This window comes from Rana temporaria, chromosome 2, assembly GCF_905171775.1.
Source record: "Rana temporaria chromosome 2, aRanTem1.1, whole genome shotgun sequence".
Lineage (NCBI taxonomy): Eukaryota > Metazoa > Chordata > Amphibia > Anura > Ranidae > Rana > Rana temporaria.
In genome coordinates this window covers 118,932,581-118,958,115 of record NC_053490.1, presented here as the reverse complement: position 1 = coordinate 118,958,115, position 25,535 = coordinate 118,932,581, and the positions used below count along the sequence as shown (strand labels likewise).

The 25,535-nt window shown below is 43.6% G+C and overlaps 1 protein-coding gene across 3 annotated transcripts in view; it reads left to right on the top strand.

The window, feature by feature from the left end:
- The window catches only part of HIGD1C (HIG1 hypoxia inducible domain family member 1C), a 33,648-nt gene extending 22,720 nt beyond the window's left edge, over positions 1 to 10,928 (top strand). For all 3 annotated transcript variants that reach the window (XM_040340855.1, XM_040340854.1, XM_040340857.1), the window contains exons 3-4: positions 9,101 to 9,235; positions 10,553 to 10,928. In XM_040340855.1, the coding sequence (XP_040196789.1) occupies positions 9,101 to 9,235; positions 10,553 to 10,614 (197 nt within the window). In that variant the 3' untranslated portion in view covers positions 10,615 to 10,928. The remainder of the gene's footprint in view (positions 1 to 9,100; positions 9,236 to 10,552) is intronic.
- The last annotated feature ends 14,607 nt before the right edge of the window (positions 10,929 to 25,535 follow it).

The following is a 25,535-nucleotide window of genomic DNA, read 5'->3' as shown; positions in this document are numbered from 1 at the left end:
TTGGGGACCTGGTACTGGCCGGTCATAGTTCCCCTGGACCCGGAACTTGGCACACATGTAGTCTTCCTCTACAAGTGTGAAAAGTTTGTTGTCCGGGGGACCTGCAGCCGGGGAGCACCGATTTTTCAAAGCTGGGCACCCCTTTCATAGACTCCCATGTTAAACTGTATTTCTTCTGTGACTTTGGGGACCTGGTACTGGCCGGTCATAGGTCCCCTGGACCCGGAACTTGGCACACAAAAATAAGCCACACTTCTCCTCTACAAGTGTGCAAGGTTTGTTGTCTGGGGGACCTACGGCTGGGGAGCAACGATTTTTCAAAGCCGGGCATTTCTTCTATAGACTCCCATGTTAAACGTCAGTCTAGTCTTGGGCACAGTGAGGCATGGGCACAGTGAGGCATGCACATGGACACAGTGAGGCACAGTGAGGCATGCAGATGCACACCCTATGCTTATACTTGAGTCAATATGTTTTCCCAGTTTTTTTGTGGTAAAATTAGGTGCCTCGGCTTATATTCGGGTCAGCTTATACTCGAATATATACGGTACTTATAAATGTTACTAATCAGTTCCATTTTGTGCATTTCAGAATATGTTTGTTTTTAAAAAAGCCAATCTACTGAGCTGGCCAGAACAAGTTCTCAAGGGAGTCTATTCCACATTTTCGTATGTTGAGGTTAAATCTCTTTTTCTCTAGAAGTAAAGAGTGCCCACTTGTCCTCTTGAAAGTGAATAACTCGTCTACACCCAGTTAACTATATGAGCCACGTATGTATTTGTACATGGTGATTAAATTGATAAATTGCTTAAAATTAAGTTTAGCTAATCAGTTTGGTTGCCCTTCTCTGGACTTTCTCCAGTTCCCCGATATCCTGTTTGTGAACTGGAGCCCAAAACTGAACTGCATATTCTAGATGAGGTCTTTCTAATGATTTCTACAGAGGCAGAACGATGGATTCTTGCTCTCTCGCACTCTCTCTCGTCGTCCATATCTCTTTAAATGCAAGAAAGCTAAATTCTAGGTTAAAAATAAATAAATAAATTCCTACAGGTTTAGTCACATCACGTACCTGTAATAAAGTAGTAGAATTTATGATGCAAGTGCATAACTTTATCTTCCCTTAAGGGCAAAACTTATACATTTTATCAACATTAAACCTCATTTTCCACATAGTTGCCCAATCAAACAGTGCGTGTAAGTTGGGGACATCTGGTTAGGAGGTTATTCAACCACATGGCTTGATGTCATCTGCAAAGACTGAAATGGTACTTTAAATATCAAACTATATAATTCATAAATGGGTTAAAAAGTAAGGGTCCCGACACTAAACTATGGGTTACACCACTAACACCACCTTTCTCAACTAGGGTGCCATCTGAGTAGAAAGTGGACATAGGGGACAAAAAAGCTAACATGTTTCACATCATGGATAGATGCTTAGTCATAACAGAGTCTGCACCTGTCAGTACAGGGCGGGAGCACAGCATAGGTCACAGGGCTTGGAGCGGTACTCTTTTCCATACCAACTGATGACATCATAAGTTGCTAAGGAGCAGGTCAGCTTCTTGTGCAGCATCCTTGGTTTCCCCTCACTTGTCAGGTCAGGAGGGGAGGGTGTGGGATGGCTGTGGCTCTCTCCTCTTCTCTTCCTGGAGTTCAGATCGGATTTCTCATTGTGCCAAGTATCCTGGAACAAGAAGCCAGGGGGGCATTGAGCAGCTTTTCCTCAGTCAGCTGAAGGTGGTGGACTGGACCAGGAATGTGGCAATTTTCTTTTTCCTTTGCACAGGTGATTGCTATGGCTGATCCTGCACTGCCACTACATACTGATCACTGACTGCCCTGCCGCTACATACTGATCACTGACTGCCCTGCTGCTACATATTTCCCACTGACCATCTTGCCGCTATATACTGCTCACTGACTGCCATGTCACTACATACTAGCTGACCTGCCACTACACACTGATCACTGACTGTCTTGTCACTACATACTGGTCACTGACTGCCATGTCACTACATACTAACTGACCTGCCACCACATACTGATCAATGACTGCCCTGCCGCTACATACTGATCACTGACTGCCTTGTCACCACATACTGCTCACTGACTGCCTTGTCACCACATATTGATCACTGAATGCCTTGTCACCACATACTGATTACTGACTGTCTTGACACCACATACTGCTCACTGACTGCCTTGTCACTACATACTGGTCACTGACTGCCTTGTCACTACATGCTAACTGACCTGCCACCACATACTGATCACTGACTGCCTTGTCACTACATACTGATCACTGACTGCCTTGTCACCACATACTGATCACTGACTGTCATGCTACTTCTTACTGCCCACTGACCACCCCACCACTACATAATTCTTACTGACTGCCTTGCCACTACATACTTCCCACTGAACATAATTTTTTTGCCATTATTGAGTCAACTAATTTTGTTTAAAAGTTCTTAAAATTTTGTCCAGACCGGTAACATGTAACAGCACTCCAAACCAATCAGGCACTTTGGCCCGGATTCAGAAAGGAGTTACGACAGCGTATCTCCAGATACGCCGTTGTAACTCTGAGTGTGAGGCGTCGCATCTCTGCGCCTGATTCATAGGCCCCGTACACACGACCAAACATGTCTGCTGAAACTGGTCCGCGGGCCAGTTTCAGCAGACATGTTCGGTCGTGTGTAGGCCCGAGCGTGCAGGATTCCAGCAAACATTTGCCCGCCGGGCCTTTTCCCAGCGGGCAAATATTCCTGGACTTGTTTTAAAACAGTCCGCTGGAATCCTGCCCGCTCGGACATGTTCGGTCGTCTGTACAGACCTACCGTACATGTCCGAGCGCCCGCCATCCCTCGCATGCGTCGAATGACTTTGACGCATGCGTGGAAGCATTTAACTGGCAGGCCCGCCCACGTCGCCGCGTCATCGTCGCGGCGACGCCGCGGACACGCCCCGCGTAGTGTTTACGCGCAGATTTCTGTACGATGGTTAGTACAGCCATCGTACAGAAATCCCCGGCCAGAAGCATGAACCAGCATTTGGCTTGGCCTCTTAGCGAGCTGCTGAGAGTCTGAGCCAGCCGCTCCAGTGAGCTCTGGGGAGGGGGAGGGGCGCAGAGCAGAGTGCCAGTGACTCATAGTCACCACTCTCTGCTCAGAGTTGAGGGGAGAACTGAGCGATCAGCGCTCTTTGATCACTCGGCTCTCTGTGCTCTCTGTGTATAGGAGGTAGGGGACAAATTGGATCAATGCTTCAATGCTGCATCCATCTAGGTGAGTATTTATTTTCATGGGGGGGAAACCAAACTTCTCTTTTAAGGTAACAGAAAATTACATAGAGCTGTGGACTATGAGCATGGATATTGTTACAATCTGTCCTGTAATCCTAATATATATATATACATATATATATATATATATATATATATATATATATAAGCTCACTCCTCATTTTTCATGCAGCATATTACAGAAAGGGTAGGTGAGGACACTGGACTGTGACTAAAATATATTGTACTAAATGCTATCACTGTTGAATGTATTAAAATAGCTTTGCTATCTGTATGAGAATGCCAAGTAAAAGAGATGGCTTCAGTCTACCCACCACGTGACGTGACATCAAGTTATCATAGCAACTGTTGGTGACTGCTGAGTGACAGCAGATTACAAAATGCGTTGCCAGAAATATTATCAGAATGAACTGAGAGGGCTTTAATATTTGAGCCTGAACAGCATGGGCCTGTGTGTGGCCGCCCTCTTTCCAATTTGTTTGTTATAAAAAAAAGGGGGGGGGGGGGGGTGGCGGTCACTTTAACAACATGTTTTTTGATTCTAAGGCAGTAAAAACGGGGTCATATAACATTGGGGAATTTCCCAGGAATGTCGCATGACCGCCGGGGAGATTCCTAGAGAGTCATATGATCAACTGGAGTGCTCTAGAAAGGGGGCTCTCTTTATAAAGTGCCCCTCTGCAGGAATATTCCACTGTCGGTCAGAAGTTCCCCAAACCCTTGTCGCAGGCACGTTATGTGGTTGGTCACCCTTTACATTTAAAGGGGGGACTTGTGTTTATTGATATGCAGTATTATTTTGTACTTATTTACAAGTTAAGATTTATATGTATTAATAAAAATGATTAAATGGATTTTAATTTATTAAAATATTACACCAATAAATGTGCCGCAGCTAATTATATACCAAGCTCCGGCGTTGAGTGTCTTTATTTATTAGAAATTAATAAAGTGAGTATTCGGGGAGGGAGAGATACGGCCTACATTCCCATGATGTGCATTTATTTCCAGGTCTATGTTATAAAGCACTTGACAAATATTTAGTTGAAAAGGGTGCAGTTTATTTATTACAGGTATTTATATGACGCCAACAATTTATGTAGCGCTTTACATACTGTACATTCACATCAGTCCCTGCCCTCAAGGTTACATGATCTAAGGTCCCTATCTGACATACTGTATATGCACATACCAACGCCAGTTTGGAAAGGAGACTATTAACCTATCAGCATGTCTTTGGAGCGTGGGAGGAATCCGAGTACCCGGCGGAAACATGCAAGTACATGGAGAACATGCAAACTCCATGCAGTTATTCCAGTAGTTTTCTGCCCGGGATACAAACTGAGAACCCCAGTGCTGCAAGACAGAAGTGCTAACAACGAAGCCACTGTGCTGCCGGGCCGCCCTAAAGACATGTCTGTATATGCTGTAAATATTTACAGTGCTTTTCTGCTTTACCTGTATATTTATGTAATCCCTTCTACGAGAAAGTCCTGTGATTGATTTTTCCCTTTTACCTGTCCCTTTTGGGAGCCCTGGACCATCATGGCAGGTCTCTGGATTTAGCCTATGTCTCTGGTTTTATCTGTCCCTCCTGAGAGCCCTGGGCCATCATAGAAGGTCTCTGGATTTAGCCTATGTCTCTGGTTTTACCTGTCCCTCCTGAGAGCCCTGGGCCATCATAGAAGGTCTCTGGATTTAGCCTATGTCTCTGGTTTTATCTGTCCCTCCTGAGAGCCCTGGACCATCATGGCAGGTCTCTGGATTTACCCCATGTCGTTGGTTTTACCTGTCCCTCTTGGGAGCCCTGGACCATCATGGCAGGTCTCTGGATTTACCCCATGTCTTTGGTTTTATCTGTCCCTCTTGGGAGCCCTGGACCATCATGGCAGGTCTCTGGATTTAGCCCATGTCTCTGGTTTTATCTGTCCCTCCTGAGAGCCCTGGACCATCATGGCAGGTCTCTGGATTTACCCCATGTCTTTGGTTTTATCTGTCCCTCTTGGGAGCCCTGGACCATCATGGCAGGTCTCTGGATTTACCCCATGTCTTTGGTTTTATCTGTCCCTCCTGGGAGCCCTGCACCATCATGGCAGGTCTCTTGATTTACCCCATGTCTTTGGTTTTACCTGTCCCTCTTGGGAGCCCTGGACCATCATGGCAGGTCTCTGGATTTACCCCATGTCTGGTTTTACCGGTCCCTCTTGGGAGCCCTGGACCATCATGGCAGGTCTCTGGATTTAGCCCATGTCTCTGGTTTTATCTGTCCCTCCTGGGAGCCCTGGACCATCACAGCAGGTCTCTGGATTTAGCCCATGTCTCTGGTTTTATCTGTCCCTACTGGGAGCCCTGGACCATCATGGAAGGTCTCTGGATTTACCCCATGTCTCTAGTTTTTTCTGTCCCTCCTGGGAACCCTGGTCCATCACAACAGGTCTCTGGATTTACCCCATGTCTCTTGTTTTTTCTGTCCCTCCTGGAAGCCCTGGACCATCACGGCAGGTCTCTGGATTTAGCTCATGTTTCTGGTTTTACCTGTCCCTCTTGGGAGCCCTGGACCATCACGGCAGGTCTCTGGATTTAGCCCATATCTCTGGTTTTACCTGTCCCTCTTGGGAGCCCTGGACCATCATGGCAGGTTTTTGGAGTAAGAGCGATGTGTTCACTGATTTCCCCTGGGTAGTATGAACCAGAAGCACCGAGCACTAAGCACTTCTAGGTTTGGAGCTGTCAAACCACATTTGGTTTTGGCCAGGGAAAAAGCTGGTCGAGTACAGTTTTTGCTGAATCACCACAGAAGTGACCTTGGTTAAGAGCTCGTTCACATTAGCGGCGCTCTCTGAAGAGTGATCAGATCGCTCTTCAGAGAGCATTTGACAGGTGGAGAGGTAGCATTGTATCGGCTCTGAAGAAACGGCACAAGCAGGCCATGTGCGCATGTGCCAATGATGTCGGCAGCAGCGTATACAGTAAATATCTCCTAAACACGTTTTAGGGGATATTTACAGTACCTACAGGGAAGCCTTATTATAGGCTTCCCTGTAGGTACAATTAGGAAGACTTTACTTCCTCTTTAACCACTTTCCGTCTGCCATATGTATATAAACGTCCTTGGACATGAAGGATGATATCTCGGTCATCGCTGCAGCAATAATAGAGATATCATTTTGTTAGGTCAGCGATTCCCTACAAAGTAAAAATAATCCTAGTGGCTAATGAGCCGCTGGATTACTTTTACAGGCGGTGGAAGGTGATTTTCAATTGCACGAGAGAACCCAGTAAGGATGTGTGCGGGGCATCTAGCACTAGGCACACAGTGACTGTGTCACGTCAAACAGGAAGCGACAAGGATTCTGTCACTTCCTGTTTGTGTTCTTTGTTTACCTGGCTGTTAAAGGCCAGTAAAGCAGCCAATCAGACCGATCTGTGTCTGATCAACTGTATTGAAATCTGGGGTCTCTCCATAAAGAGGACCTATCACGACCCATGCTATTAGAAGGGATGTTTTTCATCCCTTCTAATAGCAGTAAAGTTGATAAATAAAAGCACTGTGTAAAAAAAAAAGCACTCCCTCTCCACAGTGCTCAAATGCGAATGCACCCACCATTTTATTCTCTAGGGCCTATGCTTAAAAAATCTATATAATGTTTGGGGGTTATGAGTAGTCTTCTAGCAAAACATTTTTACATGTAGGAGAGGGATGTCAGAATAGGCCCGGACTGGAGGTGGCTAAAGAGAACCGATCTCCTGCACTGTGTTGTCATATAGGGGCATGTTAGCCCCTTGTGATACCAGTAAGGTTAGGTTAAAAAAAATAGTTTAAAGTAGAGCTCCAGGTAAAATCTATTTAAAATGTACATTGGGCCAGCTTGGTTGCTTGTAATTATTGATATGTCACTACTGGAGGGCTGCAGGGGAGTGTCACAATCGCTGTAGTAGGCTGTGTCACATATAGGAAGTGCTTTCCTCTTCTAGTGGTACTCTAGAGTTCTTCTTCCATTCAGAAAATGTATTCTCTGATTGGATTGACATCAGCCCCTCCTTTACCTCATCCAACCGGGGAACACTTTGTAATAAAAAACAAACAATGGGCCAGATTCACAAAGAGATACGACGGTGTATCTACAGATACACCATCGTATCTCTGACTTACACTGGTCCTATCTATGCGCCTGATTCATAGAATCAGTTACGCATAGATAGGGCTAGATCCGACAGTGTTACACTGTCGGATCTATTTTTAAATTTAAAAATGGCGCCGGGGGCGTTCCCGCTGATTTACGATAAATAATATGTAAATCAGCGAGATACGCAAATTCACGAACGTACGCGGACCCGACGCAGTCTTCTTACGACGTTTCCGTAGCGGCGTACCCGTATACTTACCCCTTCTTTTATCAGGCGCAGCCAATGTTAAGTATAGCCGGCGTTCCCGCGTCGCATTTGAATTTTTTAACGTCGTTTGCGTAAGTCGTTCTCGAATACGGACGGACGTCGTTTACGTAAGCGTCGAAACCACTGACGTCCTAGCAACGTCAGTGGGAGCAATGCACGCCGGGAAATTTCGCGGACGGCGCCCGTGCACTTAAATCGGCGCGGGAACGCGCCTGATTTAAATAGTACACTCCCCTAGCCGCGGAATTTGAATTCCGCCGGGGGAGTTAGGATCCGCCGTCGCAAGTTTGGAGGTAAGTTGTTTGTGAATTAGCCACTTGCCTCCTAAACTTGCGGGAGCGGATCTTAATTCACGTAGATCGAGCGGATCTATAGATCCGCTGCGCTATGTGAATCTGGCCCCATATCTTTTTTGAGTAGTGGAGGTGCTGAATAAGGGACTCTCTGACTTGACCGTGCCAGAGAGGTGGCTGTCTATATTTTTGCTGGAGAGTCTTCCCCTCACTTCCTGTCCCAATGACAAGAAGACAGGAAATGACAAGAAATCTCTACAGTGAGACACACAGGGCCAGATTCACAGTCATTTACTCTGGCGCAGAGTATCAGAGATACGCTACGCCGCCGTATCTTACCTGGTGGAATTTCAAATCCATGAAGATTTTGCACCGTAAGTTACGGCGGCGTAGTGTATTTCTCTGCGCATTTCAAATTGGGCGGGTAGGGGGCGCGATTCATTTAAATGAAGCGCGTCCCCGCGCCAATTAAAATGCGCATGCTCCGTTTTGAAATTTCCCGCCGTGCTTTGCGCGAAATGACGTCGCACCGACGTCATTTTTTGAACGTAGACGTGAGTTACGTCCTTTCCTATTCACGGACGACTTACGCGAAAAAAAAATTCTAAATTCGACGCGGGAACGACGGCTATACTTTAACATGGCAGGTCTATCTATACGCCACAAAATAGCAGCTTTAACTATACGCCGGGAAAAGCCGACAAGCGACGACGTAAGAGAATGCGACAGCCGCGCGTACCTTCGTGGATCGCCGGAAAAAGCTAATTAGCATACCCGACGCGGAAAACGACGCGAACTCCACCCAGCGGGCGCCGAAGTATTGCACCTACGATCCGAAGGCGTACGAAGCCGTACGCCTGTCGGATCGAAGCCAAAAGCCGTTGTATCTTGGTTTGAGGATTCAAACTAAAGATACGACGCGGCAAATTTGAAAGTACGCCGGTGTATCAGTAGATACGCCGGCGTACTTCTTCTGTGAATCTGGCCCATAGTTAGCTGAATAAAACCTAACAGAGGTTTTAACTCTTTCCAGTACTAATAAACTACATTTTGACTGAAGTTTGGATTTAAATGTGAAACTGAAAAACCTTTTATTTTGTAGGAATGGCCGGCTTCCTGGGAGTGGTGGCTTATGGCCTCTACAGGCTGCGTAGCCGCGGGGACCAGAAGATGTCTGTGCATCTCATTCACATGAGAGTTGGCGCACAAGGATTTATTGTCGGTGCCATGACTTTTGGTAAGTTATCTCTCCTGTCCAATGGTCAGCCCACGTTGTGCCCTGATGGGAAATCGGATTGGGAAGATAGCCGTAATATCTGTTCCCTGTTCTCAGTGAATGGCACCGATAAACCAAGGGTTGGTTATACAAACTGCATGCATTATTGTTTTAATTCTTTATTGGGAGAATCAGGTAAGAAACCAATAGAAACAACAAATGTATACAGGTTTCAATGAACATGGAAAAATTACATAGCATGTGTTAGCATGGCGGTCACAGATCATTAATACAGGACTGAGTAGCGAGATCTCAGGTTTGGCGAGGTTAACAGCTAAAGTGAATAACAAATGGAGTATGTGGAAATCAACAATTATAGAAAACCGTAGTCTGCAGTATTTGTGCTTCTGGACTGCGAATAGAGAGTGCAGACCTGGAAGTGTCTTTATAAATGTAAGGGAAGAAACCATATTGGTTCATAGGAAATAGTGTAAAGTAGGGTTGTCCCGATACCACTTTTTTAGGACTGAGTACAAGTACCGATACTTTTTTTTTATGTACTCGCCGATACCGAATACCGATACTTTTTTAAAATGTGTCCCTAAATGCAGCCATGTCCCCCCACATATGCAGCCATGTCCCCCCACATATGCAGCCATGTCCCCCCACATATGCAGCCATGTCCCCCACATATCCAGCCATGTCCCCAAACATATGCAGCCATGTCCCCAAACATATGCAGCCATGTCCCCAAGCATATTGCAGCCATGTTCCCAAACATATTGCAGCCATGTCCCCCACATATGCAGCCATGTCCCCCACATATGCAGCCATGTCCCCAAACATATTGCAGCCATGTCCCCAAACATATTGCAGCCATGTCCCCAAACATATTGCAGCCATGTCCCCCATATACACAGCCATGTCCCCAAACATATTGCAGCCATGTCCCCAAACATATTGCAGCCATGTCCCCAAACATATTGCAGCCATGTCCCCCACATATCCAGCCATGTCCCCCGTACCTAAATGATGCCGCCGCTGCGTTAATCACCGTGCGGGGAACATTACAGTCAGCTTTCGTTTGAATAAGCTGTTTTCCCTGCCGCGCTGTGTATAGAGACACTCCCCCTTGCTCGCGATTGGACAGATCCGTCAAGTATTCTATTTAGGCATCGGGGGTATTTGCGGGAGTACAAGTACTCCCGCAAATACTCGGTATCGGTCCCGATACCGATACTGGTATCGGGACAACCCTAGTGTAAAGTATCAGGATGTGTCATGTAGAGCTGATACATTCATTATTTTTATCTCATTGTATTTTCCTTTCTGGTTTAGGTGTACTATATTCCATGTACAAAGAATATATCAAGCCTCGTTTCCATGGTCCCGATGACTGAGAAGTCCAGTAGACACAACACAAGTTCCGTCCATAAACCGTCTGGCTCCCACCTAATAAAACCCGCACAATAATATTAGCAGTATGTTTTTGTTTAGTTTTATCTCCTGGTACTCCTCACGTGTTTGCTAATACTAGGATTGTGCTGTAACAGTGAGTGTTTTATTACAGTATCTGAATGTCACCAAACTTCGTAAAGCACTATTATAAAGTAGATTTCCATATCAGTCAATTCGTACAATACAGAATTTTCTGTACACATGCCTAACAGAAATCGTTGCCAAACATGACCATATTGTCTAATTTAATGCAAAATTTCCCATTACCTGTCAATTATTTACCCAGTTATTCTAATGTGTAAGTGTTTGCAGGTCAACACCAATGGGAGGATAGATGCTGATGTTCCATGATCAAATTGTTCAGGTCACCCTGGTGTTGTATTACCGTCTTTTATTGTTGTTGCCTTTTGAATGGCAAACCCCTCGAACGAAGCTAAAGCGCTGGCTGCCTGCTGGTCTGATTGAACCTGCAAGTGCTGCCAATTGTCAGTATTTACTGCGTAATAATTTGTGTAGCCTAGTAGCAAATGTCAGAGATGCTCATGGCAGCTAATGAGATTCCTGATCTAATTTTACCAGCAAAAATTTGAAAATGTAGGAAAAATCTTAAATTAGTTTTACTCAAGGAAACCTATTTTGTTATGACATGAACAAATTTAATAAAGCTAGTTTTCAAACTTTGTATCAAATTGGCGTCCCCGGACCAGGCAGCTGGTGCTGCCAACATTTAATTATAAGCATATATCTTTTCAAGCAGAAACTCGATAAACCAGTGGCCTGTACAGGTCCAGCACGGTTTTTGCATACCTCTGGTACTTCTAGATAATGATATAAGAGAATAGTAACATATGCAAGGTGAAGGCCTGGTGTAAGTTCTGTATTCAGGTTGGCTTATAAGTGCGTAATAAAACAAAGGCTGTTTGTAATATACAAGCAGTGTCAGTGCACAACGCAACAGTGGAAACAAGTCAAGATTAGGCAATAATGATAACAAGTCCATAAGAGACACAACGCTGGACTGATGAACCAGCAGGACACCAGATCAGTGTGAATACGGGAAAACAATACTTTATTGTAAATCCCTTACATATACCACATCAGAACCACATAACCGTGTGGGATAACCACATCAGAACCACATAACCATGTAGGGTAACCACATCAGGGACATCAGAAGGAAACCCGCTGGTGAATGAACTTGGCAGCATCTCCACCCTTGCTCCCGCCAGCTGACAGGAGGTAGTGACAGGTGCTGTGAACAACAGGTGAGTGAGCAGTAGCCTGTCAGCTGGTGGGCTGATGGAGTCGGGGGCTTGGAAACTTGTTGTGGCCTGCCTATCTTTCGTTCACAGCACCTGTGTCACTACCTCCTGTCAGCTGGTGGAAGCAAGGGGGGAAACGCCACAAGTTCATTTAGAGCGGGTCCCTTTTGATGCCCTGCAGCTGTTGCCAGCTTTGCTAGTCTGGAGAGAGCTGCCATTGCCACTGGAGCAGTATACAGGTTACCCCACCTTTAAGTGATATGTAATAAAGTATCGTTTTCTCGTATTCACACTGATCTGGCATCATAAGTGCATAATGACCAGCCTGACAGCCACCCCCCACAACACACACACATTTAACGTATAGGCTACCCCCCTCTTGTGCACAAGTGTCTGAGGTATGCCATCACTGTGCAGGCTAGAAGAGGAGTTAATGATTTGGATCAGTATACCTCATAGGAGGCACCCAGACTTAAAGCTGAGGTCCACCCAAAAGAGGAAGCTCCGCTTATTCCCCCCCCCCCCCAATATATTTGGCACCTTTTGGAGGGGAGCGGTTACCTGATTTTGACAGGTACCCACTCCCACTTCCAGATGACTTCTCCGTGGGGAACTCATCTGGAAGTTCCCCCATCCACAAAGCGTAGCGCGCATGCACAGTAGGTGAACCCACTGTGAAGCCGCAAGGGTTGACTGCCAGCTTCCCTTACCTGAGATGGCGGAGGCAGCAGCACCCGAGAGTCAATTGGAAAATCGGCTCGGGTGAAAACAACCGCTAGATTCGTTGACAGGTAAGTGTCCTAATATTGAAAGTCAGCAGCTACAGTATTTGTCAAATTTTATCAAGTTCAGAGTATCTAATCTGTGCCTGGACACTCAGAATTCTAATTTCACTAAATGCAGCTAAACAAAATGCACTTAAACACACAATGGGGGTTATTTACGAAAGGCAAATCCACTTTGGCAAAGTGCACTTGAAATTGCTCTGAAAGTGCAGTCGCTGTAAATCTAAGGGGGTAGATCTGAAATGAGGGGAAACTTTGCTGATTTTATTTAATCCTGTACAAGCTAAAATTCTGTTTTTTATCCTCCTTGCATGTCCCCCTCGGATCTATAGCGACTGCACTTCCAGTGCAATTTCAAGTGCACTTTATAGTGCAAAGTGGATTTGCCTTTCTTAAATAACCTCCACTGTGAATTTTACAATTTCAGCTCCTTACATGCATTCATATGTGTTTAGAAATATCCTATAAATTGCATATAAATGCATTTACAGACATGTATATCATTGCTAGTGTGAATGAGGCCTAATGGGTGTTTTTATCTCCTGCTTCTCTCATGTTATCATGTATTGTACATGGGCTGTGTTTTAATAGGAAATGTTAGAAAAACCTTTTTGTATTTTCTTAGAAAATGTTACTTATAGATAATATCATTAGTATTGTATACAAGTGCCAGTGAGCTGCAGCTATATTGTTACTGATAGTTGAATTTAATAAACGTTGCCTACTGTATACAATACGCACTAGTTATTGTAGATGTGTAAAATGGTGGAATTGTTTGTCAGGAACTTGCTCTATCACATGCACTGTTTTTGTGTGTTGACCACCATTCATAGCCTCAAGTGCTTGTATTATACAGTGACAAATCTATGTGTCAGTATAATAGAATAATACATTCAAGTATATGTAACCAAAACTTTTTAATTGAGTTTAGAGTAGGGAATGGTTACAACCCCTGCCAGATTATTTTTGCTGTCTGTGTAGCACATCACATGCACTGTTTTCTTGTGTTGACCACCATCCATATCCTCCAAACGTGCTTGTATTGTACAACGACAAATCTATGTGTTAGTATTATAGAAGAACACATTTAAATCTATGTAACCAAAACTCATTATTTGGGTTCAGATAGAGTAGGGAATGGTTTCAACCCCTGATAATTTTTTTGCTGTCTGTGTAACATTGGGGAGATTTGCTTTCTCTTTCAATCTCATCCATTGTTTTGGGGAGATTTGTTTCCACTTCCTGTCCCAGAGACGCAACAGGAAGTGAGAGAAAATCTCCTTGGACTCTTTCTTTGAGTTGTGACGGGAACAAGAGTCCCCATTGGAAGATTTCCCCTCAACTCTTGTTCTGGTGAGAGCTGTAACATTTTGGACTTTGCATCAAGCCTTAAGAGAACTATTCAGGCTAGTGTATGACTGAGTATTGCTCTGCAATGCAGATACATTCGGTGGGTGTGACGGATGCCATTTAAAATAAATGGCCCAGGAGCACATCCACATGTGTAAAGTACATTGCTGTTAATCAAGCCTTGAAAGATAAGTTCACCTTTTAAATAAAAATAAATGCACAGATTTTTGCAGGTAAAAAAAAGCTGAATTTATAATTTTTTTGTTGGAAACCTGGAAAGCATTGCACCCACAATCGGCAGATCATGGATGCTATGCAGGGTTATTGTAGACTCTACATGTAAGCTGTCTGGCTGTACATCGTACGGCCAAGCCGTTACACACCAGCAGTAGGCATCAATAAGCACTCAACAGCACCGTGATAGTTCATGAGAACTACAAGCCAACAGCCACAAAGGCTCCCGAACCTTGTAGTTTTCTATTCACAGAAATCTGTGGATGAATGACTTGGCTGGGCGGGCAGAGTGCGCCAGAGAGCTGGGGTAGAAGATCGCCGGCCTCCTGTCACTTTGGAGAGCCAGGGAGGGTCAGGGGCTGGTGGATGTGTAACTTGTACACCCTGAATATGAGTGCAACAGGTTACAAAAGGTGAACTTATCCTTTAGGCCGAGTTCACACTTATGCGATGAGGGAACCAGCATGATTCCTGTGCGCGTTCCAACATCGCACCTGAATCGCCGGCCGTTCAATCTGCGGGTGTCAATGTAAAGTTAATAGATGGGTAAAGTAGTATTTCTTGCGCTACATTGGAAACTATGGGCCAGATTCACAGTGAGAGTACGCCGGCGTATCTACTGATACACCGGCGTACTTTCAAATTTGCCGCATCGTATCTTTAGTTTGAATCCTCAAACCAAGATACAACGGCTTCTGGCTTCGATCCGACAGGCGTACGGCTTCGTACGCTTTGGATCGTAGGTGCAATACTTCGGCGCCCGCTGGGTGGAGTTTGCGTCGTTTTCCGCGTCGGGTATGCTAATTATCTTTTTCCGTCGATCCACGAAGGTACGTGCGGCCGTCGCATTCTCTTACGCCGTTGCTAGTCGGCTTTTCCTGGCGTATAGTTAAAGCTGCTATTTCGTGGCGTATAGATAGACTTGCCATGTTAAAGTATGGCTGTCGTTCCCGCATCTAATTTTGATTTTTTTTTTTTTGCGTAAGTCGTCCGTGAATAGGAAAGGACGTAACTCACATCTACGTTCAAAAAATGATGTCGGTGCGACTTCATTTCGCGCAAAGCACGGCGGGAAATTCCGAAAACGGAGCATGCGCATTTCAATCGGCGCAGGGACGTGCTTCATTTACATGAATCACGCCCACTACCCGCCCAATTTGAAATACGCGCTGAGAAATACACTATGCTGCCGTAACTTACGGCGCGAAATCTTCCTGGATTCGAAATTCCGCCAGGTAAGATACGGCGGCGTAGCGTATCTCTGATATGCTGCGCCAGGGCAATTCTTTGTGAATCTGGCCCTATGTGTGCAGAGGGTAAAAATGCGGCAACTACCGTATGGGCCAATTATACTATTTTGGTTATTTATACATTTTACTACTTACACCATTCTATGCTATTGGAGCGCAACACCATCTCTTGATTTTTTCAATGTAAAGTTAATGACACCCCCAGATCGGTTCACAGATAGCAGTGCAAACTGTAAAATGGTGCAGGAATCGGATGGCACCCAAGCCATCCGATTCCAGTGCAGACCAAAAAAAGGGTCCTGAACTATTTTGGTGCTAATGCGATGCAATTTCAGGTATACAGTTTGTATGGCTGAATTTGCATGTGATCTGCACAGCAATGTGGTACGAATCGCATGCGAGGTCTGTGATCGTACGAGTGTGAATCCAGCCTGAAAGGAACAATTCAAGAACTCGGGAGGATTTACTAAAACTGGTGCAGCTGTGCATAGTAACTAATCTTCTAACTTTAGCTTGTTTAGGCTGGGTTCACACTACTACACTACTTTCATCCTACTTTGCTCTGCTACATTGGTCCTACATTTATCCTACATTGGTCCTACATCCATCCTACTTTCATGAACAGGATACTACTTTGATCCTACTTTGTGATAGTCTGACTTGTTCTTTGACCAATCAAAACAATCCCAGAGTGAGATAAAGTCCTTTAAGGCTGGGTTCACACTTGTCCGACAAACGGTCCTACATTGGGAGCCTCATGTAGCATGACGTGTGAAAATCAATGTTTCCCTATGAGAGCTGTCTTACCTGGTCCTACGCAAGTCGGTCCAACTTTGAAAATGCTCCCTGTACTACTTTTGGTCCTACATTGATCCTACTTCAGGCCCATTGAATATCATTGAAGTCGGATCAAAGTAGTATCCTGTTCATGAAAGTAGGATGGATGTAGGACCAATGTAGGATAAATGTAGGACCAATGTAGCAGAGCAAAGTAGGATGAAAGTAGTGTAGTCGTGTGAACCCAGCCTGAGGCTGGGTTCACACTACTACACTACTTTGATCCTACTTTGCTCTGCTACATTGGTCCTACACTGATCCTACATTGGTCCTACATTGGTCCTACATTGATCCTACATTGGTCCTACATCCATCCTACTTTCATGAACAGGATACTACTTTGATCCGACTTTGTGATAGTCTGACTTGTTCTTTGACCAATCAAAACAATCCCAGAGAGAGATAAATTCCTTTTACTGCTGCTGTAATCACATGTCGGATGTCAAAAGTCGGATGGTAAGGACAAGGCTCCTACTTTGATCCTACTTTAATGATATTCAATGGGCTGATGTAGGATCAAAGTAGGACCAAAGTAGTACAGGGAGTAGTTTCAAAGTCGGACCGACTTGTGTCGGACCAGTTAAGACAGCTCTCATAGGGAAACATTGATTTTCACACGTCATGCTACATGAGCTCCCAATGTAGGACCGTTGTAGGACAAGTGTGAACCCAGCCTCAAGCCTTGACAATAAAACCTGAAAGCAGATTGGGTTCTATGCAGAGACTCACCAGATTCTGTGTGCACCAGTTTAAGTAAATCTCAAAAAAAGTATTCTCTTGGGCGAGTCCCGAATTGTAAAATAATTGTCATTAAAGAAATTAGGACCGGCCTGTAGCTATAAAGATGGTGAAGTGCCTTCTACTGTAGGATATTGGATAGAGAACACCGTTCATGTATTTTCAGTAATCCTAACAGCCGCCTCTACTTACTCTATAGACTACTATGTGAGAGCAGATAGTAAATGCATTCCGTGAGCTTGTCCAGTGCTGCTTTATATAAAATACTCTGAATAATAAATGAGCATTTAACCCATGTTCTGGATATTGTTCTTTTTATATTTCCTCTAATAAAAACACAACCAATATCTTGCTTAGGGTCACTTTTATTGAAAACAATTCAACTAGACCTTCTGTACACAAAAGGTCCTTTCATTTGTATAAGGCACATTGATTACCCATGGGGTAGTAATATCCATCAGACAGAAGAGGCATTTACAGTATGTTACAGTGTTTTGTAAGATCACACAGAGAAAATACAATAAATTAACATCAGGTGATAGAAGCGTAGTACAGTATGTCTGAATGGAAAGACATTTTCTGGAATATCAAGAATTACGTGGCATCTCTGTGACCACACACTAGTACTTCATTGTTATTTATGAGTACGATCAGAACAGATATGTATTGTACCAACATTTTTAATTAAGAACATTTATACAGGGACTAAAACAGTTCAAATATTGGAAACATTACAACACCACCAATACTAGAACCAAGACCCGCACCGACAATGTAGGGATTGAAGAGTACCGGTCAATTACACACAACTGATCTAATAGTCCCCCCTGTTCCCAAGGAATTAATAACACTAGTGCGGCATCCATCACACTGATCCTCATCCTGCACTGATCTCATTGGGTTCTATGGAATAAGAAAGCTGCATTCCTGTGAATACCAGTTAGGTCACAAATCTATCTTGACTCCATAACAGGTACTCTTAAAATATATATTTCAATATGATAAGTAATGGTAGATAAGACATGTTCTTACTTTGACTCTGCATAATTAACTAAGGACACAAACTCTTACACCCCTTTCACTATGGGGTGGCGCTTTACCACTGTTTTAGCAAAGCTATTTGGCCGCTAGCAGGGTGATTTTAACCCCTGCTAGTGGCCGAGGAAAGGGTCAATGGCACCTGAAAAGCGCCGCTGCCGAAGCCAATAGGCAGGGGCGGTGGGGGAGGGGTGTATACACCCCTCCTTTACCGCCCCAAAGATGCTGCTCGCAGGACTTTTTCTAACGTTCTGCAAGTGCACCGCTCCATTGTGAAAGCACTTGGGGCTGCAGGGGTGATGTTTTTCAGTCGCTTTACAAGCACTATTTTTAGCCCAAAAGCGCCTGAATAACTCCCCAGTGTGAAAGGGGTCTTAAGGGGGTATTTCTATAAAATTTGCAGAGCTCTTCATCTACATGCCCTGTACACACGATCGGTCCATCCAATGAGAACGGTCTGATGGACCATTTTCATCAGTTGCCTACACACTATCGGTTAAAAAACGATTGTGTCAGAACGCGGTGACGTAAAACACAACGACGTGCTGAAAAAAACGAAGTTCAATGCTTCCAAGCATGCGTCGACTTGATTCTGAGCATGCGTGGATTTTTAACCGATGGTTGTGCCTACTAACGTTTTTTTTTTTTTTGCCCGATCGTGTGTACGCGGCACAAGTCTGCAGGGTTCAATTATTGAGTTGGCCCACCCTTTGCACCTATAACAGCTTCAACTCTTCTGGTAAGGCTGACTACAAGGTTTAGGACTGTCTATGGCAGAGATATGCAATTAGCGGACCTCCAGCTGTTGCAAAACTACAAGTCCCATCATGCTTCTGCCTCTGGGTGTCATGCTTGTGGCTGTCAGAGTCTTACTATGCCTCATGGGACTTGTAGTTCTGCAACATCTGGAGGTCCGCTAATTGCATATCCCTGGTCTATGGGATTGTTTGACAATTCTTCCAGCTTGCGGTCTCTGCTCTAATTCATCCCAAAGGTGTTCTATCGGGTTGAGGTCAAGACTCTGGGCCAGATTCAGAGAGAGATACGATGGTGTATCTCCTGATACACCGTCGTATCTCAGAGTTAGGCTGGTCGTATCTATGCGCCTGATTCATAGAATCAGTTACGCATAGATATGCCTAAGATCCAACAGGTGTAACTGTGTTACACCGTCGGATCTTACCTGCAATTTAAAAATGGCGCGGGGGGCGTTCTCGCTGATTTACGCTGAGAAATATGTAAATCAGCGAGATACGCAAATTCACGAACGTACGCGGACCCGACGCAGTGTTGTTACGACGTTTCCGTAGCGGTTTTCCCGGCGTATACTTACCCCTGCTTCTATGAGGCGCGGCCTATGTTAGGTATAGCCGTCATTCCCGCGTCGATTTTTATTTTTTTTACGTCGTTTGCGTAAGTCGTTCTCGAATACGGATGGACGTCATTTACGTAAGCGTCGAAACCACTGACGTCCTAGCGACGTCAGTGGGAGCAATGCACGCCGGGAAATTTCGCGGACGGCGCATGCGCATTTAAATCAGCGCGGGAACGTGCCTGATTTAAATAGTACACTCCCCCTAGCCGCGGAATTTGAATTCCGCCGGGGGTTTTACGATCCGCCGCCATAAGTTTGGAGGTAAGTGGTTTGTGAATTACCCACTTGCCTCTCAAACTTGCGGCAGCGGATCTTAAATCACATAGATCACGCGGATCTAAAGATCCGCTGATCTATGTGAATCTAGCCCTCTCTCTTTATGGACCTTGCTTTGTGCACTGGTGCGCAGTCATGTTGGAACAGGAAGGGGCCACCCCCAAACTGTTCCCACAAAGTTGGGAGCATGAAATTGTCCAAAATGTCTTGGTATGCCGACGCCTTAAGAGTTCCCTTCACTGGAAATAAGGGGCCAAGCCCAACCCCTGAAAAACAACCCCATGCCACAATCCCCCCTCCATTACATTGATTTTATGCAATGTTATATGGCCAGCAGCAGAGTAACTAGAACGAAAACAATATAGAAAGTTTGTACAAGGTCTCAAAAATAAATCATATTGTTGAAATTTAGCCTTCAGGTTTGGTTACCTAAAGCTTAAAGCGTAACTCCACTTTTGTTGAGAAAAAAACATTTCCCTCTGGGTGATCGATGTAGATTTCTACCTTTTCTTATTCTGAAGAAATCATTCTTTGTTCCTCTGTACCTCTGTTCTGAGTGGGTCTAATGGGAGTGGTTTAAAAATTATCCACCAGCTGTGCAGCTGCAGAACACCAATGAGGAAAGCTGCTGGGTCTGCATCCCTTTAGACGTGTTCCTATTGGAAATATCTCACCAAATATGTAATTTTTGTTGCAGGGGATACCTGAAATCTGATTTGTATCTTAGACAGACTTCTGGGAAAATTGGGGAACCAATCACACAAGCAGGAAATTATGTTTCTGGGGAGTGGTCAGTACACATTCTCTCTAAAGAACAACTCCAGGTAGCCATATTGCATTTAAAGAAAATTACAGAGCAGCAGATTGAAAAAGAAAGGTAATTTTTAATAACATTCAATTACAATATGGCTTGTGTCGCAATTGTATACGCTATATTTTTTTTTCTTTAATTGCTATTTTTTTTCCCAACAAAAGTGGAGTTATGCAAAATGAAGGAAGGATTTCTGGACAGCCGCACTCCAAAACGTGTTGCTTTTATTGTGATATAAAAAACACAGGATACATGCCACAGCAAACAGGGTACATACCAACGCGTTTCACACTAAACTTTAGTGCTTAATCGCATGATCCTATGCATTGCCAGCACCCATGGCTTCGGATTTGGTGAAGAGGTTCTTAAAAAGTATCCTTGAGCGGTGACTCTCTTTCTCTATCTAAAAGTGGAGTTATCCTTTAAATAAAAGGAAGGTTCTGTAGTATTACCTTGTAAATGTAACCCAAATAATACTTTTTATTTTTCATATGCTCTACTGGTGTTAATGTACTAGAATCCTAATACAGCTCTCCATCTGTAGAGAGGACTCATTAAACAGCAAGAGCACTTTAGGCATGCCAATATGGCATGTAATATTTACTGAAACACTATTTTAGTATGCCTTAAAGTGTTACTAAACCCAGGACCCTGCATTCACTATATCTGGTCTCCCACATTACACAGAAATGCAATATAGTGGAATCTCAGATTGCGAGTAACGTGGCTAACGAGAGTTTCGCAATACGAGCACTGTTCGGAAATACTACAGTCCCAAGCCTTTCCGAGGTTTGCCAAGGTCAGCCGAGCTGTCCTCAGGCCTTTCTGGCTGTTTCCGAGACTCTCCGACACCCCCCCGTCTCTGGCCGCATGCAGTATTGCATACCATTGAAGTCAATGTGGAATGAATTATTTTTGTTTCCATTGACTTCAATTGGGAAACTTGCTTTGATATGTGAGTACTTTGAATTACAAGTATTACGAGTACACCAAACTGAGCATGTGCAGAGTGACTCCTAGGGCTCTGCACTATCAGGAGATGGATTAGGGTCTATGGAAGAGGGGGATGATCAGAGAAGACAGGATCAAACAGCCTTTTTACACAATGCAGAGGATTAACCCCTTCCACGGTGAGCATAACAAGTATGCTTTAATGCATAACCAGACTGATTTTACTGTTGTGGGTTTAGTAACACTTTAAGTACATGTTGTGTTGGGGCCCATGTTTCCTAGTTTTTTTAAATATATTTTACTGAAATGCAATGGACCAGCAAGGAATTATCTGAATACGTCCTGTCTGTGCACCAGATCTTTATGAACAGTACAGACCAAAACAATCAATGCCGATTCCCCTCAATAGCTCTTCTCCAGTATAGGGTGGAAAAGAAATCTAAACATATTTTTAAAGTAATCCGTCACATTTGATACAACATGAACATTGATGTATTTTAACAATTTTACAATTTAACATTTATAACAAAAAATGAACATTTTAATTCACGTACTGAAAGAAAATATAAGACCAAAGACACCTGTGCGGTTTCAGACGTTTTGAAGCTCTACAAGCATAAATTCACACAAGGCTAATATTTAGCACTAGCAAAATGGAGGCGATCACACTTTTGGATTTCAAAATGCATATTTTCATATTGCATGGATGCCTTGTTCATGCATTTAAAAGTGTGCCCATTCATTTCTAATGGGCCCTCAATGCACACATCCAGGAATGCACAGGACCCTAGAAGCAGTCAACCCAAACAAGTGAGCAGAACACTGTATTTCTGGTAGATCAACTGGTATTTTTCTGTGGGGAAATGTAAGATGTTTTTATTTTTATTTATTTTTGCCCAGACATACACTTTAGCTTTTAGGATAACAGTAACCAGACTCCGCTTTTCCAGGTACCAAATCACACTCCGTTTCAGTCTTCTCCTTTGGATAGGGTAACCAAATTATTTTTTGAACCACTTCATCTCTAAAGCTGGCCATACACGGATGAAGGGAAAAAAATCAATCATTTATACAGCGTGAACTAATCTTACATTATGGCTATTGTATTCTGACAGCCCGCCCTGTCAGCTGTCAAAAAAACAAACAGTGACTGCTTCTGATTGGATGTAGCACAATTTAACAATTGTAACAATTTTCCACCCAGCTCCTTCAATTTTTCAATCAAAGGATGTCAGGCGAGATGTGGTGACAGGGCTACTCACGGCGTGAATTTCCTCCGGCACATCAGGAATTGGTTAAATTTTTACAGTATATGACCATCTTAACTGAAACCTTTATAGCAAGACCAAATTTTACAGTTGGGGCATGTCAAATTTTAACTCTCTTAATATTTTAAAAACCTAAACAATTTTCACATCCCAACAGTGTGGAAATTGTTGGAGGCTTGGCAAAAGCCTTAATGACCGTTCGTGTTAAAAATATACTACCAATCCATGGTTACTTTAATGGGAACCATGGACAAAATATAACTTTCATTTTTTTCTGCACAATTTTTCATGTCACACGCCCTTCATTTCTGGCAAGGGAGAGTATTTTTTATGTTACAAAATAAAGCTAATTATACACAGATAAGTTCCTTATTGTTTCTCCCTATTACCTTTTAGGGAACACACATTTTTTCATCACAAACATACATTTAATAAAGGTAGGCAGTATAAAATGTGTGTATATATATATATATATATATATATATATACACATACAGTTGTGCTCATAAATTTACATACCATGGTAGATTTTATGATTTCTTGGCCATTTTTCAGAGAATATGAATGATAACACAAAAACTTTTCTTTCACTCATTGTTAGTGTTTGGCTGAAGCCATTTATTATCAATCAACAGTGTTTACTCTTTTAAAATCATAATGGCAAAAGAAACTACCCAAATGACCCTGATCCAAAGTTTACATACCCCAGTTCTTAATACTGTGTATTTGCCCCTTTAACGTCAATGACAGCTTGAAGTCTTTTGTGGTATTTGTGGATGAGGCTCTTTATCTTCTCAGATGGTAAAGCTGCCCATTCCTCTTGGCAAAAAGCCTCCAGTTCCTGTAATTCTTGGGCTGTCTTGTATGAACTGCACGTTTGAGATCTCCCCAGAGTGGCTCAATGATATTGAAGTCAGGAGACTGAGATAGCCCACTCCAGAACCTTCACTTTATTCTGCTGTAGCCAATGACATTTCAACTTGGCCTTGTGTTTTGAATCATTGTCATGTTGGAATGTCCAAGTACGTCCCATTTGCAGCTTCCTGGCTGATGAATGCAAATGTTCCTCCAGTATTTTTTGATAACATACTTCATCTTGCCATCAATTTTGACCAAATTTTCTGTGCCTTTGTAGCTCACATATCCCCCAAAACATCCGCGATCCCCCTCTGTACCTTTCATCATAGGCCTTGTTGACTCCTCTCCAAATGCAACATTTATGGTTGTAGCCAAAAAGCTACATTTTGGTCTCATCACTCCAAATTACATTGTGCCAGAAGGTTAGAGGCTTGTCTCTGTGCTGTTTAGCATATTGTAAGCGGGATACTTTGTGGCATTTGTGTAGTAATGGCTTTCATCTGGCGACTCGACCATGCAGCCCATCTTTCTTCAAGTGCCTCCTTTGAAACAGCCACACCACATGTTTTCAGAGAGTCCTGTATTTCACCTGAAGTTATTTGTGGGTTCTTCTTTGCATCCCGAACAATTTTCCTGGCAGTTGTGGCTAAAATTTCAGTTGGTCTACCTGACCGTGGTTTTGTTTCAACAGAACCCCTCAATTTCCACTTCTTGATTAGAGTTTGAACACTGCTGATTGGCATTCTCAATTCCTTGGATATCTTTTTGTATCCCTTTCCTGTTTTTTACAGTTCAACTACCTTTTCCTGCAGACAAATGAGAGAGAAGATCACCGCTCAAGGTAGGTCTATTGTAGGGTCGTTTCAAAAATATAGGACTCCAAGGGTGCAGGCAATGCACTAAGGCAAATATTGGTAAAAAGATGAGGGATGGACAGCCGCACTCCAAACCAAACAGGTTGTCTTTATTCAAATCAACTTGCTGTGTTCTTGCTGTTGATTTGAATAAAGACAACCTGTTTGGTTTGGAGTGCGGCTGTCCATCCCTCATCTTTTTACCAATATTTACCTTTTCCTGCAGATCATTTGACAATTATTTTGCTTTCCCCATGACTCAGAATCCAGAAACGTCAGTGCAGCACTGGATGAACAATGCAAGGGTCTGTCAGGAGTCCACAAACTCTTTGACCTTTTATACACACACACTAATTACAAGCAAACAGATCACAGGTGAGGATGGTTACCTTTAATAACTATTAAAATCCCTTTGTGTCAACTTGTGTGCATGTTATCAGGCCAAAATCACCAGGGTATGTAAACTTTTGATCAGGGTCATTTGGGTAGTTTCTGTTGCCATTACACTAACCATGAGGGATAGAAATATTTTTGTGTTATCATTCATATTCTCTGAAAAATGGCCAAGAAATCATCGGTATGTAAACTTATGAGCACAACTATATACACACAGTTCCCATTGTTGACCAATGTCCAAAGCCAAAAGGGCCTTCAGTGGGCACGTAAGCATCAGAACTGGACCATGAAGCAATGGAAAAAGGAAAAAAAATCAAGAATAGTTTAAGGAACACAACAAGGTGTTGACTTGACCTCCATATTTTCCAGATCCGGATTAAATCAAGCATCTGTGGGATGTGCTGAAAAATCCAGTCCATGGAGGTCCCCCCACCTTGCAACTTACAGGACTAAAGAATCTGCTGCTGATGGCTTAGTGCCAGATACAACAAAAGTCTAGTGGAGTCCATGCCTCAATGGGTTATGGAGGGGGTCAGAATGATATGGCCGATAGGTATATATACTAAAAAATGAGCCCAAA